At 44.1% G+C, this 17,467-nt stretch overlaps 1 protein-coding gene across 4 annotated transcripts; it reads right to left on the reverse strand.

Moving 5' to 3' along the window:
- Nucleotides 1-506: 506 nt before the first annotated feature.
- LOC309531828 (B-lymphocyte antigen CD20-like) lies at nt 507-17,467 on the reverse strand. Of its 4 annotated transcripts, XM_082221540.1 has the most exons (10): nt 16,928-17,467; nt 15,985-16,064; nt 12,264-12,384; nt 10,616-10,735; nt 9,873-9,929; nt 7,348-7,548; nt 5,452-5,526; nt 3,622-3,743; nt 3,101-3,148; nt 507-1,794 (listed from the first exon to the last, which is right to left on the reverse strand). In XM_082221540.1, exons 2-10 carry the CDS (start codon nt 15,987-15,989, stop codon nt 1,755-1,757), a joined length of 789 nt encoding a protein of 262 aa, XP_082077666.1. In that variant the 5' UTR covers nt 15,990-16,064; nt 16,928-17,467; the 3' UTR covers nt 507-1,754. The 4 variants fall into 4 exon arrangements, with proteins under 4 accessions (XP_082077666.1, XP_082077665.1, XP_082077664.1 ...); XM_082221539.1 differs by lacking the exon at nt 16,928-17,467 and having other exon boundaries at nt 15,985-16,077; XM_082221538.1 differs by lacking the exons at nt 15,985-16,064; nt 16,928-17,467 and adding an exon at nt 13,579-13,789.

The raw sequence follows: 17,467 nt of genomic DNA on the forward strand, positions 1-17,467 counted from the left end.
CTGCAGTTTTGCCCCTCCCTCCTGAAACTCCGACTTTTTGTCTCTGCTATCTCTCACCTGAAGGAAGGACTTTCCCCATTTTCTATATGGCCCAGAGAGTCTCTGTTAATGGCCTTCTTAATGGGTTAATGACTGGCCATCATCAGCCTTTATTCTCCCAATGACTCCCATCCAGCCATCTCTGCTGAGCTGGCCTGGGTTGTTAGCAGAAACTAAATGGGGGAGATGGCGTGTTTGGCATAGTTTAATCAAAACTTGATTAATTTTAACTTTCACTAAATCCAAGAATTTTGGGTCACTCTGGCACTCAGCACCTATAACAGTCCCCTGAGGAGTGGGGGCAGGCTTGACAGCTGATGCGTACACAAGGCCAGTTGCAAAGTCATGGTCACACCATGAGTGTAGGATCTGTTCTGACAACTGCTCTGTGGGTCTTGATCTTAAGGATACTGATCAAGCTAAATCCTAGAAGAAAGTGTTGTGGAAAAGAGGACCTGTGATTAGCATTTCAGTCAATGTAGGACATTTTATTTTATCTGGTGCTGGAGTGACTTCAAAGCAATCCATTAAAATCTATTGCAGCCTTCGATAATTATAAAAAATAATACATAATGTCATCACTTAAAAAAAATAAATCCATTGCAGTCTTAACAGGATGGCCCCTCTGGAATTTGTCACACACGCACAAATTTGTAAATCTGTCTGTGCTTGGCTACCCAGAGCTTAAATAAATGACGTTTCACACACCTTTTCAAACACATGCATTTGGAGAGATTCTCTAATTTGGCAGAGAGAGAGAAAGGACCTGGAATACAGGTCAAACTATCAATACAGGTCATAGCATTTTACATTGAAATACGGGGAAAACCCGAATTATACAAGACAGGTGGCAACTCTAAAGGTAAAAAAAAGGTAAAGGACCCCTGGGCGGTTAAGTCCAGTCAAAGGCGACTATGGGGTTGTGGCTCTCATCTTGCTTTCAGGCCGAGGGAGCTGGTGTTTGTCCACAAATAGCTTTCTGGGTCATGTGGCCAGCATGACTAAACCGCTTATGGCGCAATGGAACACCGTGACAGAAACCAGAGCGTATGGAAATGCCGTTTACCTTCCTGCCACAGCAGTACCTATTTATCTATACTTGCCTCGGTATGTTTTCGAACTGCTAAGTTGGCAGGAACTGGAACAGAGCAACGGGAGCTCACCCCATTGTGGGGATTTGAACCTCTGACCTTCTGATCGGCAAGCCCAAGAGGCTCAGTGGTTTAGATCACAGTGCCACCTGTGACCTACTTACGACTGAACCCCAGGCACTATTACATGGTACTGAAAAGATGTGACGGTGATTTACTGTCTTTCACAACCATTTTCTAACAATTTGCTTTATTAGCAGAGTAAGGCACTAGAAAGCCGTACAGCTCTAATTTTTCCATAACAGCATAATACAGTGGAAATAAGGGAAGTCCAGGTTTCTAAAGAACACAAGAACCCACGTCCAGCCTCCCTGTTCTCTCTCCTCTGCCTCCACCATGTTCTTAGAGCAAAAGGCAGCCATCTTTCAAGGTGGTTTGCACTGCTTTATTGGTGCATCAGTGATAAATAATAATGGATATGGCAGATCAAGATGGTAGATAATGATAAATACTGTGAATTCTTAATGTAGCCACGCATTACAAAAACCAAAAACAAAATGCTTGAAACCTTACAATCAAACACCCACAAAGCAAAAAAGAGTGGCGACGATTAAAAATCCAACTTTATCCAGTGTATGGCTCATAACCGGCAGCATAGCGGGGCCTACAAACAGAGAAAGAAGAAAGGAATGTGTAAGAGGATGTCAAATGGATGTGGGGGTGGGGATAAGAGCCCTGGGTTTTGGTGGAAAAAACAAAATGGAAGCAATGAAATTATATATACAGTACAGTATAGGGGAAGGCAATAGAGCACATGCTTTGCAATCCAAAGGTTCCAAGATGAATCCCCAGCATATGCAGGGTAGGTCTGGGAAGGATCTGAGTGTGAAACCCCAGACAGCTACAGCAAGTTAGTGTAGGGTGGGCAGACTTCAGGCTTGTTAGAATGGTTTTGCTTTTCTACTAGATTTACCAGTCAGATCCAGATATGAAACATTCAACAGTTAGAATTAAAGAACACCAGGACCTGACATTCTGAGCCTAGTTATTTGTTTCCAGTACCAAAACTGAACTGAGCTCACAGTCATTCACCTAAGAGTCCATTACTAGTTCTCTTTCATCACTGCAGCAGCCTAACGTACTTAGATGGGGAGAAATAGTTTTGTTGCTGCTATTATACAACTGGGAGTCAGAAACCTTGCCAATCTATGGGAAATTGCACAGAGATCTACCAGTAGATTCCAATCTGCCTTGGTGGGCATTCCTGCTGTAGACCTTCCTGGACCAATAGAGGCATCAATGGTCTGACTCTACCATTGTAACTTCTTACATGCTGGTTCCAGGTTTTGAGGGGCTCTTGGGCAAGTTGCCCACAGTAGGCCCTTGACTTGGCCACCCCAGCCCATTCCCCTGCCTTCTTCCTCTGGGGTTAAACTCCTGCTCCTGCCTCATGTCTCAGCTCTTTTATTTAACGTGTGGGAATTTGTAGTAAAACAACCAGCAATCTTGGAGCTACTTAATGCATGAAGGGGTTAAGAGCACAGAATTGTATTGCTAGACCCAATTAGGTCTCCGGTGAAGAAAGAAGTGAAGCTTCTTTCTTCACTCTCTTCCACCATATGAAGCCAACTCCCATGGATGAATAACCAAGGTTAACCCTAACTTGATGCCATTGGTCACTTGAGCGAGGAATGTATGGAGAGAAGAGCAACCTCTCGAGCCAGGAATGGAAAACCCCGTGACACAAACTATGTGTTTCAGTCTCAGAGGAGAGCCAAAAGGGTTGTTTGTTCAGATGTAACAAACAAAAATATATCCAAATTCCCCATCCTTGTGTAGAGACTGATAGAGCCACCTTCCCACCCAGTGCACATAGAGCTTGGCAGGTGCCCAACAATTTGAGCCCTGCCTAAACTCTTATTCATAACGGAGAATGAGCTCCACTTCCTTCACTCTTGCAAAGGACTCACCAGTCTGTATGTGTGTTTCCAGGGATGCTTTCAGGAAGCTGTGAGTATCTACAAAATGAAGGTTCAAACGTTAACGTGAACCAAGTTTTGTTCATCATGAGATTGCTAATTTCCCCCTTTTAAACTGGCCCTGTTCCTGTCCCCTTAACAACATCTTGATAACACAGAAAAGAAGCAGGTGGAACTTTGCCATCTACAGAGAGATACGCATACGGGGGTGGGGACAAAGTGGGGACAAGAACTCAGAAAGCATCTGCTTGGAGCACAGGTCCCCCCTGATGCATCACCCAGGGCTTGCAAAACAAAATAGCTCCCCGTGTTGCTTAGGACTGGAAGTTGAAGGCTGGATTTATCTTCTAGTTCAGGCTTCCTCAACCTTGGCCCTCCAGATGTTTTTGGCCTACAACTCCCATGATCCCTAGCTAGCAGGACCAGTGGTCAGGGATGATGGGAATTGTAGTCTCAAAACTTCTGGAGGGCCATGGTTGAGGAAGCCTGTTCTAGTTTGACAGGATTCTCACCTGTTTGCTTCTGTTGCAGTGTACTGTGGTGGGTCAGGAACTCCGTCTGCATTGTGTGGCTGTGGGAGTGATGTCAACGCAACATTTTGTTCTTCATTGTCTGATCTGTGCTTCTTTTTGTCCTGAAAGAAAATGTGCCATCCATCAGTTTCCATGCCTGTTCGTTCTCCCTTCACCGCTGCTCCCGGGTGTTTGAATTGCTATTTACCAGCCACACACGCTCCCAGTTAGCAAACCCGAGTATTTTTCCTTCCACCCTAACTATTGTGGTTCCCTGGTTCAATGTGCAAAGCCGCAGGATTGAGATAAGTGAACCAACTTAAAAAATGGAGGGCAGTGACCTCATGTGCCCTTGCTTCCTTCTTTTGCTGCATTGATCTTGTAAAATTTGTGCAACTAGGGTCAGAGCTTGGTTTGCTCCTTTCCCTAGCATTAAATAAGTTGGAGTTCTTGTTATTAAATATACCAAGAAAAAAGCACACTAAGCTTCCCCCCCCCCCAGCACAGCATTTCCCTACTCCAGCTGTGTACCTCCTCTTAAGTCATCTGGGATCCACATAAGTGAAAAATGCAACTCTGGGCCAAGGCTTGGATAGGGCTCCAGATTTGCAACTGCACTGCCCAACCATTTCCCTCTTCTAGTTGGAGGCTGGCTGCTGTTACTTTGTGCCTGTGCTCTGGGGAAATTACCTCATTTGGTCCATCTAAATCCGTGGTTCACAACATGGGACACATGCCCCACAGGGGGGCAAATAGATTTTTAAGGGGGGAAATTTGAGAATGAGTTATTAACAGTTAATGGTCCTTTAAGCTTCCTGCATGTGAATAGGACTTCACTTTTTGAATAATAAGAATTATATGTCATCAGAGGGGGGGATCAAAATATTAGAGATGCTTAGGTGGGGCATGGCAAAAAAAAAAAGATTGGGAACCACTGATCTAGATTAGTGTCTGCACTGGCTGGCAGTGGCTCTCCAAGGGTCTCTGGCAGGAGTCTTTTCCAGTCCTAGCTGACCAAAATGGTCAAAGGCCTGGAAACGATGCCTTATGAGGAACGGCTAAGGGAGCTGGGCATGTTTAGCCTGGAGAAGAGGAGGTTAAGGGGTGATATGATAGCCATGTTCAAATAAATAAAAGGATGTCATATAGAGGAGGGAGAAAGGTTGTTTTCTGCTGCTCCAGAGAAGCGGACACGGAGCAATGGATCCAAACTACAAGAAAGAAGATTCCACCTAAACATTAGGAAGAACTTCCTGACAGTAAGAGCTGTTCGACAGTGGAATTTGCTGCCAAGGAGTGTGGTGGAGTCTCCTACTTTGGAGGTCTTTAAGCAGAGGCTTGACAACTATATGTCAGGAGTGCTCTGATGGTGTTTCCTGCTTGGCAGGGGGTTGGACTCGATGGCCCTTGTGGTCTATTCCAACTCTATGATTCTAAGATGTTGAGATGTTGAATCTGGGGCCTCCTGAAGGCAAGGAAGATGCTCTGCCACTGAACTATAGCCCTTCCCATGGGAGTTTCCAAGAGGTGCCCCTAGAAAGGATTATTTATTCTGGGATAAGACATGTAGAACTATAACTGGTTTCTGGCTGGGTTTCCCACTTGTTCCATGTTCTGTGATGATAACCATTTCATACCTACATGCCATCATGGGAGACTAAAGTCATCATGTGATAAACATGAATGTGTGAATTCAGCCTAGTGAGCCTAGTAAGCCAGTCTTATTTTGCAGGCTACTTAGCATACCACTAAATAAATATACAACAAAAGGACGGGAGGCAGAATACTCTGTTATATTTTTGCTTATATTATGAGCTACTGGATCCTCACCTTGCTATTGCAGAGAACTGAAAATGTAGTTGTAGCCTCGAGGAAAGAGAAGAAAAGCATCACACACAGAATTCCCTGCAAAAAATAACAACCAGCCAGTTAAAAATATCAAACATTAATGCAAGGAGAATGATCTCATTCTCAGCTTTAGGGTGACACTCACACAAGAAGCTTTGTGCAGGAGAATACAACACAAGGAATTTAAGATTAAGTCACTTTCAGAGCTCAGAATAACAGTCCTATAACAATATATTCTATATTTTGTCCAATCAAGAGCTTATCCACACTTCTGCGGATTATCCCATGCCTAGAAAGCATGGGTCCAAGAGGTTTTCCATGTGTCCTGTGCTTTCTAGGCATGGGTCTGAGCGCTTTCTTGTTTGCCCCACTGTTTTCCCTGGGAAAACTTCCTCTTTACTGCTTAATTGGAGCAAACAGCACTCCGTTGAAAATCTGAATGCTGTTTGATTCAGCAGTAAAGAGTGTATTCTCCCAGGGGCAAACAGAAGTGTGGATGAGCCCTAATATTAGGTTTTTTACTTGCTTGACATCCAGCAAGTCATAAATGACATCAACCATTTATGATTGACACCAGTCATAAATCTCCCCCTGCAAAAGAAGTGAGGAGATCTATGCTACAAGAGTGGGGTTGCATTTCTCTCCATCCTGCCTTTTCAACTCTGTGTCTGCTTGGTGGTCTGTCAAAGTTCAGCTACCTTGCCTGGTGCTGGTGGATCTGTATCAAAGGGAAAGGAATAATGGGGAGAGGAGAATGTGTCAGGAGGAGGAGGGCAAGAGGATCAGTGGGACCGGATGCAGGAGGGTCAAAGAGAGGTCAGGATGGGTCACCAGTGGCCCTTAGGATGTGTGTAGCGCTGTGTAAAGCTGTAGAGGCCAGCCTCTCTCTCCAGGCACTTAAAGGATTGAGACACAGGGCCAAGCTGGATGTGATGGGTAGCCACATTTGTCACCACACAGTCTATCCCATTCAAATATAATGCAGAGGGTGAGAAGGGAATTGCTATTCAAGAAGGACACTGACAAACTGGAACGTGTCCAGAGGAGGGCAACCAAAATGGTCAAAGGCCTGGAAACGATGCCTTATGAGGAACGGCTAAGGGAGCTGGGCATGTTTAGCCTGGAGAAGAGGAGGTTAAGGGGTGATATGATAGCCATGTTCAAATATATAAAAGGATGTCACATAGAGGAGGGAGAAAGGTTGTTTTCTGCTGCTCCAGAGAAGCGGACACGGAGCAATGGATCCAAACTACAAGAAAGAAGATTCCACCTAAACATTAGGAAGAACTTCCTGACAGTAAGAGCTGTTCGACAGTGGAATTTGCTGCCAAGGAGTGTGGTGGAGTCTCCTACTTTGGAGGTCTTTAAGCAGAGGCTTGACAACCATATGTCAGGAGTGCTCTGATGGTGTTTCCTGCTTGGCAGGGGGTTGGACTCGATGGCCCTTGTGGTCTCTTCCAACTTTATGATTCTATGATTCTATGCTATTTTCATTGCAGCAGCAAGGAGATGAATTCTATCCCTCTCTCCTCCTTACCTCCCCACGAACATTTTCTCAGGCACTTCTCTCCACCTTCACCACCGAGTGAACAGAACTTGGTGCTCTGCTGCTACCTGTCTCATCCCTTTAAAATATTCTGGCCTACCACTCCTAGTAGCTCTAGGTGGCTGGATTTAGCCCCCTGTTTGGTTTCCTGCCTTGGCATCGTTGTGAGGCACTCTGGGAAATTTAAAGGCATGGCATTGGTTGGCATGCTGTTGCCACAGTGACGTAAGCCTGGGAGCGCCAACTAACAGAGGAAGGGAACCACCAAAGAACACCTTGGCCAGGGCCTCCTTCAACCTGGAACTAGCCTTGTATGGAATCCAGGAACTTACCATTTCATATGCCCCAGTGGTCTTGCAATAGTTTGAAATACTAGGAATTTGTGGAAGAAGAAATTTGGATACAAAGTGAGATGTCTCCGTAACTGCAGAAAAGTTTCTCTCTCTATTTTTTATTACATCAATCAGCAAAAGACACATTCCAGCGATTGCACCGAGGCCACTAAGAGTGTTAAAGAGGTAACTGAATGCTCCCTGGAAGAGAAATAGAAAGTTTTGCTTAATTAATTTATGGGTTGGGTGGGGATATGGGTGAGATGGGGAGAATGATCTTGGGAACCAAACCTGACCCTCGCCTTTGCCAGCTCTGACTATGGGAGCACGAGGGAGGGGACTGATTCTGGTAAAAATGAGGCACCTAATAATAATAATAATAATAATAATAATAATAATAATAATAATAATAATAATTTATTATTTATACCCCGCCCATCTGGCTGGGCCTCCCCAGCCACTCTGGGCGGCTTCCACAGAAAACAAAAATACAATAAAATATCAAATGTTAAAAACTTCCCTGAACAGGGCTGCCTTAAGATGTTTCCTGAATGTCAGGTAGTTGTTTATCGCTTTGACATCTGCTGGAAGGGCGTTCCACAGGGCGGGCGCCACTACCGAGAAGGCCCTCTGCCTGGTTTCCTGTAGCTTTGCTTCTCGCAATGAGGGAACCGCCAGAAGGCCCTCGGCGCTGGACCTCAGCGTCCGGGCAGAATGATGGGGGTGGAGACGCTCCTTCAGGTATACTGGACCGAGGCCGTTTAGGGCTTTAAAGGTCAGCACCAACACTTTGAATTGTGCTCAGAAACGTACTGGGAGCCAATGCAGGTCTTTCAAGACCAGTGTTATATGGTCTCGGCGGCCGCTCCCAGTCACCAGTCTAGCTGCCGCATTCTGGATTAGTTGTAGTTTCCGAGTCACCTTCAAAGGTAGCCCCACGTAGAGTGCATTGCAGTAGTCCAAGCGGGAGATAACCAGAGCATGCACCACTCTGGCAAGACAGTCCGCAGGCAGATAGGGTCTCAGCCTACGTACCAGATGGAGCTGGTAAACAGCTGCCCTGGACACAGATTTGACCTGTGCCTCCATGGACAGCTGTGAGTCCAAAATGACTCCCAGGCTGCGCACCTGGTCCTTCAGGGGCACAGTTACCCCATTCAGGACCAGGGAATCCTCCACACCTGCCCGCCTCCTGTCCCCCCAAAACAGTACTTCTGTCTTGTCAGGATTCAACCTCAATCTGTTAGCCGCCATCCATCCTCCAACCGCCTCCAGACACTCACACAGGACCTTCACCGCCTTCACTGGTTCTGATTTGAAAGAGAGGTAGAGCTGGGTATCATCCGCATACTGATGAACACCCAGCCCAAACCTCCTGATGATCTCTCCCAGCAGCCGCATGTAAATGTTGAAAAGCATGGGGGAAAGGACAGAACCCTGAGGCACCCCACAAGTGAGAGCCCAGGGGCCTGAACACTCATCCCCTACCACTCTCTGGAAACCATTTGGATCCATTAAGTGGCGGGGGTGGACCATCCGAATTGGTCCCACCTCCCTGCAGAGGGGAAGGGTCGCAGAGAAGTCCAGTTGCACCAGGAAGTGATCTGACCATGGCACTTCTTTCGTTTCGCTTTTACTTAGTGTCAGATCACCAACATCCATAGAGGTAAACACCAGGTCCAAGGCATGTCCACGGCTATGGGTTGGGCCAGACTTATTCAGGGACAGCCCCATGGAGGCCATGCTTCCACGAAGTCCCGAGCGGCCCCCTGTTGCTTGTCTAAGCGGCTTTCAGAACATCAAAGACCCAGCAGAAATGCAAAATGTGGGAGATTCAGGGTTACAGAGTTATAGACGGTTCCAGTAACATGTCACGTCATGCAGGAAAAAAACAGGGCAAGTATAGGGGACAACTAGTATAAATTAACCTAGCCAAAGCAGCCACCAAGCTGCCAGAGGAATGTGTGGAAAAGCTCATGGGGCCATTTCCTGTAAACCACAGCAATTTGTCAATCAGTTGGTGTCACTTGGAATAGCGTTTGGCATCATCTAAATGGTGGGTTCCCCTCTCCATCCTGCTTGGTTGCATTAATTATGTCTGAGGGACTAGTATGTGCAATTGATCCCTGAGAAAAAGAAGCTCGATTTGGTTGTGTGGGGGAATCCTCTGCAGGGAGTTCCCTTATATACCCACAGCCTGCAGAAAGCACGATTGAACCCATCCCAGTCCTGTGTGCAGAGTTCAATCCTGCTCGCTATCTTCCCCCACATCTGTAGCCCAACTTTGACAGATGGGTGTGACCAGCCACCTGTCAATCAACTGGCATCGTCTGCCCGTGAGATGATTGATGGGTGGGTGTCATGGTTGGCTGGATGCAGGTGACAAAGATCTGGCTTCCCAGGTCAAAAAAGGTTTACCTAATTCTGGACTATGGAAACAAATGGTACCTTTTCATCTGATAGTCCTGGATTGTTGGTTGTTTTAACAATTAAAAACACACCAGGGTTAAGTCACATCAACCTACCAGACCTGCAACTGATTTTCTTGTCGCTGCTGATGAAAGGCATCCTGAAATTATGAACTGGAGAGAGAGAAACCGAAAACAGTAAGAAGTATGTTACTTACGGTACATTATCAGAAACAAACAAAAACCGCCCTCCATTTAGACCAGTGGTGTCCAAACTTTTTTCAAAGAGGGCCAGATTTGATGAAGTGAAGGGCCATGAGGGTCCACCAAAGGGCCAACCAAAGTTGTTGATTAAACCGACCGGTGGGCCAGATTAGGCCCCCCGAAATGGGACTTTGGACATGCCTGACTTAGACATTTCTACATATTTAATACCATTCAACACTGCCTTTCCACCCAATTTTGGGTCAAGTGCAACACAATCCTATGCATGCCTACTCAGAAGTAACTTGCAGTATGCTTCAAAATACCCTGTTAAATATTCACTTTGTGTTATGTACTGAAGTTCTCACCCTGGGCCAGCAGGGGGATACTGTAGATAGTTATGCAAATGAAGGATCGAAAGTGACATTCAGTGATTGGATAGTTTGTATGCAAATGAAGGATCGAAAGTGACGTTCAGTGATTGGCTAGTTACAGAAAATTGTTACTGTTGCATTCTAGTGGAGCTCTATATAAGCAGGCTGACTGAGCTCCTCAGTTCAGTTCTGTTCCAGCTTACAAATAAAGAGCTGCTTTGGAAGAATCACTGTGTCATCTGATATGTTCGCCCACAACTTAACACTATTCATTCTACTTACAAGGGCACCCCCCCAGAAGGGATACCAGACAGTCATGATCCATGTGTCATAATCCTTTGATGAAAAGAGCAAAATGCCTCCAAGACCAAGATGTATAAGAGCAATAACCACCTGCATAGCCTTTAGGAAGATGACAAAATTAGAAAAAGATTAAATAAAACAGCTGGCTTAGAGACCATGTCATATGGACACTATTAACTGAACTTCACAAGCCCCATTTAATCCATATTGTCCTCCTCAAAACCACAGCACTATCATAAAATCACAAATTACTATCCATTATAGAACAATGGGGAGAAACCTTTCCACATTGATGGAACTGTGAGAATACGTAGAATTTAATAAACAAAAGCTACTACCAATGTTTAGAAGGGAAGGGCATATTCAGTGTTCTCTCCCCCCCCCCATTCTCAATTACAACACACACAGAAGCTAAATAGCCTTAATGAAATGAAATTGTCTTTAAAACTCAGCACAACATGCACAAGAGTTCAAGATGATTAATCATACAGTTAAATCTACGAAAGAGACACCTCACTACAAAGCTTTCTCAGCAGAAAGAGAACCCACTGTTTCTTAAAAATTGATTTATACTTCTGCCACCTTCAGAAGGAAAAAGGAAAGTCTCCTGGCAGAGTGCTCTGGATTGAGATTGAGTTTGAGACTTGGAGTGTGGCCCTTATCTGCAGCCAGAAGGAGGAAAATTGCAATCCATCTAAGGCTGGATCTACACCCACATTTTAAACATTATTAAACATTCAGTTCACTTTAATTTAAATATGAAGGCGTTGGTTTCCTTTTCCACAAGGTCTACCTGGTTTTTGGAAGGGGGTAGCTCTGCAATGCTCTCTGGTGTCACAATTTAATAACACATTATTAATGTTTAAAAAGAACGTCATATGGCTATACGCAGTGCTTTTTTTCCCTTAAAAATGTTTAGGGGTAGTCCCATTTTGACTCAAGAAAACTACCATTTTATAGTGCAAATCGGGGAAAATAAGTACAGTAAATGGACACAAGTACAAAGATTCACAAAATGTTTACGGGTATGCATAACCCTGCGTCTCATCAGAAAAAATCACTGGCTATACGGTTATCAGAAACTCATTTTTAGTGTTAGTGTTTAGAGTATAGATCCACCCTAAGAGAAGAAGGATGGTGCTAAACAGGCCCAGGGATCCCACACAGATACAAAAATTAAACAAGTACTTGTCATAGCACCCTCTGCAAAAAATTGGGGAAACCAAAATTGAGAAAAAATGCTGGGAATCCTTCTGCCCTTGATGGAACTACTAGTTCCTTGGTTAGCATGCCGTTATATAGACCATATCTTACATTGGCCCAAGAGGGTGAATCCTGAAAAGGAAGGGTCATAGCTCAGTGGTAGAAGACTGCCTGCTGGAAGTCCCAGGCTCAATCCCCCAGCAGCTCCAGTCAGGGCTGGAAAAGACTGGAGAGCTACTGCCCCTCCATGTAGACAATACTGAGCCTGATGAATCAATAGACAGAGTGCAAGGCAGCTTCTTATGTTCCTGAGATGATGTTTGTATATATTTTTCTATGGTGTTTTGTACCCATATGCCACATTCACAGCCTTCCCCCTAGCTTAGCCCAAGCATACAGGTATTTAGGGAAAATGCAATCTTACCCCCAGAGCATCATTTTCCTCTGGGAGTTTCTTCTGTCCTGCACCAACATGGCTTGGAGGGACAACCACCACAACGTTGCCAGGGTAAGGTGCTTGTGGAGCCAGCCTGTATTGATCCATTCTGCAGATAAATCAATAATGAGAAATTATGGCTGCAGTGTTGCATGCACTTTGATCCTTTCTGCAGCAGGGCTCTTCGTTGCTGCTTAGGCATTGCCTCCGCTCAGAATAAGTTATTAAAATGTAAAATTAAACGAGATAGCCTACCAAAAGCACTTATACCAACAGGTGGCCAGGTTGAGGCCACATGAAAGAATTCTAAAAGCTTCTTGATATCATATATTCCAGTGCAGTTGTATTACAGCATGCTGCTGAGGAGTGAAAAATACGCCACTCTTTCACCTGCCTTCTGGCGTCAATGGGATGGCTTATTCTAGCCAAAGCTAAGCACATTTTTAAGTTCATCACAATCACGTTAAGGCTGCACCACAACTTTGTGGGTAGTTCTCTAGGTACACACCGCTAAGTTTCCTCTAGCAGATACACCGTCTGTTCCCACCCAACTTCCTGTGAAATAAATTCACTGTAAATGGTCTATCGTGGGACCAGAGCCACTGTAAGACATTGCTGTCCCCAATTCCTATTTCTGTCCAAGGAAGAAACCATGGCCAATTGCATCCAAAGTTGCAGAGAGACTGAGAAGCAGGAACAAAGTCTCACTTCCTTTGTCTTCCACACTCCGAAAGCCTCCTGAAGCTGTACTATTCTTCCATCTCATAAAAATCGCTTCCTGCTCATTTCCTCCTTATACTTCCTAGTATTTAAAAAGTGACACCCTATAGCTTTTGATATAGGTTAAGAATGGAATGGAAGCAACAGCATTTTATGAGATAAAAATAAGTCAGGCTTTTTCTCCTGGTTGCAGAAAAGAAGCCGTCTGAGAACACACTGATCCATTTCAAACTGTGTGTGCTTTATAGTACTAAAGATTCAGAAAAAGCATTATTTTGCTTTCCAGAACAGTAGCTCAACAGTATTGTTCTGTTGTAATAATACAAAATAACTGTATAGTTCTTTGAGAGCAACACTCTCAAACCCACTTACTTACTTCCAAGAAAACATAGGATTTGAAGCATAGGATTCAGACTTTTAATCCAATACAGCACTGGTTAATCCAGAACACTTGTGATCCACTTGAAAGCCTATATTGGCATTAAATTAATATATCATCACCATCACCATCTCTGACACTGCCTATGCAGCTGCATTTGATGTATCAATGTGGAATCACCCTCGCTTGCCCAAACATTCTTACCGTGGATAGAAAAGAGAGCCAGGTGTAGTCTCCATAGATGGCACTTCTGCTTCAAGTTGACTGAGGAGGGCTTAAAGAAAACAGGTGGCTGTGGTGAAAGGGATACTGTGCTTGGGAACTGCAGAAGAATGAAGAGCAGGCCTGAAGAACGTAGCTACGCAGCTACATCCTTTTCAGACTTAGCTTCCTCCCCTTAGCTAGCGCATAGCCAATTATGTTGTGGTTATATGTGGTCACCTGATTTCTGAGAAATGTCAGCAAGCAGATAAGAGAATTTCGGTTTCTAGAAACCGAAAGAAAAGGCATTTGACGAGGTGAAACACAACATGTTTTCAGCAGCGCCCTAAATACCCCATCTAACTTGCCAATGCCAAGATCTCCCCAGGACAACCCAACCTCTGAGGGGTGTTGCACGACACCACAATCTCCCAGTGGTGCAAGATTCCAGGGGTTCCAGGCAGTCTTAACCATGGTCCATGTTTTCTTTTGGAAGTGAGGCACAATGGAGACGGAGGTGTCTTTCTGAGGCTCACAGCATTAACACTCCAAGAGGGTCTTGCTTCTCCCTTAGCAGCTGCCTTTTATGAGGCTTATAGGTTAGAGCTATGGCTTACTGATGAGAAAGGATGCTTGTATCATTCCTTTTATTAGACTCTGCCCAGAAGAGAGTTTTCTCTTTGTAGTCCCTGGAAGATGAATCTGTATAAGTTCACATCAGCCCCAGGAACATAGACAGAAGTGGCTCAGAGGAAGCCAGAATTGTTTTACTATAATTGAGGCCTCAAAATGTTGGCAAGGCAGAGCAGGGCAGAATTAGAAGAAAGATAGCACCACTCAGTTATTTTTATCTGAAAAGAAAATTCTAAATGGCAAGGAAATTAATTACTTGCAGGCAATTGCATTTTTGTTGCAGAATAATGAGTTTGTTCTTCAGCTTCATTTCCATTTCCATTTCCATTTCCATGCTCTCATCTGTATAACTTTAAACCACCATTATTACCATTAGAGTAGTGTGAGCAATTACTGTGTGGTGCCAGAGGTGTCTGTCCCTCTCTTTGGGCTGCATTGAGATAGAAATGTGTGGACATCACAAGATCACATTGTTATAATAACAACAGTTATTTATTATTTATACCCCATCCATCTGGCTGGGTTTCCCCAGCCACTCTGGGCGGCTCCAACAGAATTAATGATAATAATAATATAAAAAGCAATAGAACATCAGACATCAAAAACTTCCCTAGGATAGGTACTTGGTTTACAAGACATTTAGAAAAACAACACAGGACCAGCGGGGAAACACCTTTTTTATTAGGACCAACCAAAGTTCACAGTGAGGTATGCAAAGTTTCAGATTTCATAGAACTCTTCCTTAGGTTGGTGTTTGAAACTAAACTTAATAGAGGTATTTTTTTAAAAGGATGATATTTCCTGGTGAGAACATAGTGTCTGCTGTTTGTTTCAAGATTAAGAGAGTAATGACAGAAGTTATTACAACCAAAAAGTTTAGAATGGTATTCTGAGCAAAAGAGCAAGGACTACACAGAGCTATGCTGGGATTTGTCATTGGAAATGCAAAAGAAGCAATTAGATGATGGAAATTATATATGACATTTAAAGGTAAAGGTAAAGGACCCCTCACTCAGGGCGAAAAAGTCTAGTTGCAGCTTTCTGTTTGACTTCAGTGGAACTGAGGCAACCATTCCATTCCATTCATGCCCCAGGAGGCAATGGGCTGTGAAGGAAAACGGAAACTCAGGTTCTTCTCCTAAGCAGTCAGCAGTCAGCTTTGCTCTCCCAGCCTTTTTGCATCTCCTCCTCCCTTCCCCCTTCATGTCTGATTTAAATGCTAGAGGCTGCCTAAAAATGCCTTTTCAGTGGCCACCGCACCGTGGGTGTAACCTTTAAACATATTTACTTCCTAAACAGGGCCACTGTACTGAGAGGGGGATACACATGTAAATTTCCTTCCTTCCTTCCTTCCTTCCTTCCTTCCTTCCTTCCTTCCTTCCTAGTAAGTCAATTGGACTCTTATAAAGAAAGTTATAAAGGAAAATGTGCAGGCAAGCCTTAACCTTCTAAGTCAGATAGGCCAGCCTGGAGTGTTTTTCTTATTCAATCTCTGTAGGGTTTTCCCCCCTACAGAAATGCAGCAGTACAGTGCAGTCCCCCACCTGTGTTCACAGTTAATCATATTTTATTATATTCCATCACTTGTATGAGTCTGGGATGTACCTGGATAGGATCAGCGATGGTGTTTGGTGCAGGGCATTAGTGACCAAAATAGCATACGCCTCTATCCCTGTCTCCAGTCTCCTCTTCTCCAACTCACCAATCTCTGACCTTGCTATTTGCTACATCACTTGGCACCCGCTTCCTCCCATAATAGAAGACTAGCAAACTTACCGCATCCTAATCAGCGGTGGTCTATTTACGACACACAGCTTTGCATCCAAAGGCTGCCATGGAGATGCAAATAAAGGATCCTAGGGAAGTTAAAACCAGGAGATTGCTACACATGACTGTACAACACTCCTGAAAAATAGAGCATGAGACAGTGAATGAGATGGTCATTCTGTTACCCTCTGCTCAAAGGAGAGCCTTATTGACAGCTGACTCTGAGGTCAGAGGTCACATTTACTTAGATGTGAGTCCCATTGATTTTAAGGTATTGGAAGCACAGGTCTGCAGGCCTTGCAATTCTAGATAATTCATCTAGTTTAAGATTGTTTACATTGACTGGCAGAGTCACTCCAGGGTTTCAATGTATTGCAGCCAGAAAAGGCAAAAGAAACAAAAAACATATGGCAAAGTAGCCGAGGCTCATGCAGCTTCTGTGGCTGAAGATATTCGTACATTACAGACTTAAACAATACAATTCCAGGGAAGCTGAAAAGTGCAGTTCTGGAGGGGAGCTAGGCATCTCTATAGGAGAATTCCTAAGACTTTCATCAAAGTATGGCTGCTTCCCAGTGGGTGGTTCCTAGTGCTACCCTATTGCTTTTCCATTGTAAGCTACCAGCAGATGACAGCATCAGGAGCACTGCATTTTTTCTAGATGTGCATCCTGCTTTGTTATGTTCACACCAGTAGGCACAGCATGACATATCCGCTATGGGTGGGACATTTGCAGCTCAGCACATGTTCATTGTAATCCTTGCAGTGGGTGACATTCTATGACCCCATTTTACTTTGTTTAAAAAATCAATCTTTTAATTGTTGCAAAATTATTTTCAGGACTTCTAAACAGAGGTATAATGCTACACCACCATATTACTATAATGCTGTAGTGTTGTAAGACTATACTATAATTAAAAGAAGAAAACCAGGGTTATAAAATGGTGGTCACCACAAATGTTATAAGGAATGTATGAAGAATGGTGATAGGTTCACTTTCCCCATACCTCAGTGCCTATCTTCTGAAAAAAGCCAGATTCTGTGGTTTGAGAATAAATGAAACAAGCAAAAGGAAAATATAGGGCAACAGCACCTTATGGGTGCACCGTAAAAAAATGAATGCAGTATGGCAATTCCACACTAGGGTCTCATCTGCACCACCACTGAATACCTGCAAAGTCGACCTCTGAACTTCCATACCTATCTGGCTTGTTCACTGTTCCCATAAATCGTTCTACAAGGCCCACACATCTGTTTACTTTTTGTGGTGCATTTTGTGTAACATTGCCTGCTTCGAATATCCTGTTCATGACTTTGTATGAGCAACCCATAAAGTCCCCAAGAATATTCCACCATTTCTGGTGGAAAGAAGGGAAATTCATGCACTGTGCTGGGGTGCTTGTTTTCTTTTCTTTTTGGTATTTCTGGCGTTTCATCACATTATTTCTTCATTCTTACTAGACTATGTTGCATCTTGCTGCTTTAAGTGCCT

This window comes from Podarcis vaucheri (assembly GCF_965113315.1).
Source record: "Podarcis vaucheri genome assembly, chromosome: 1".
NCBI lineage: Eukaryota > Metazoa > Chordata > Lepidosauria > Squamata > Lacertidae > Podarcis > Podarcis vaucheri.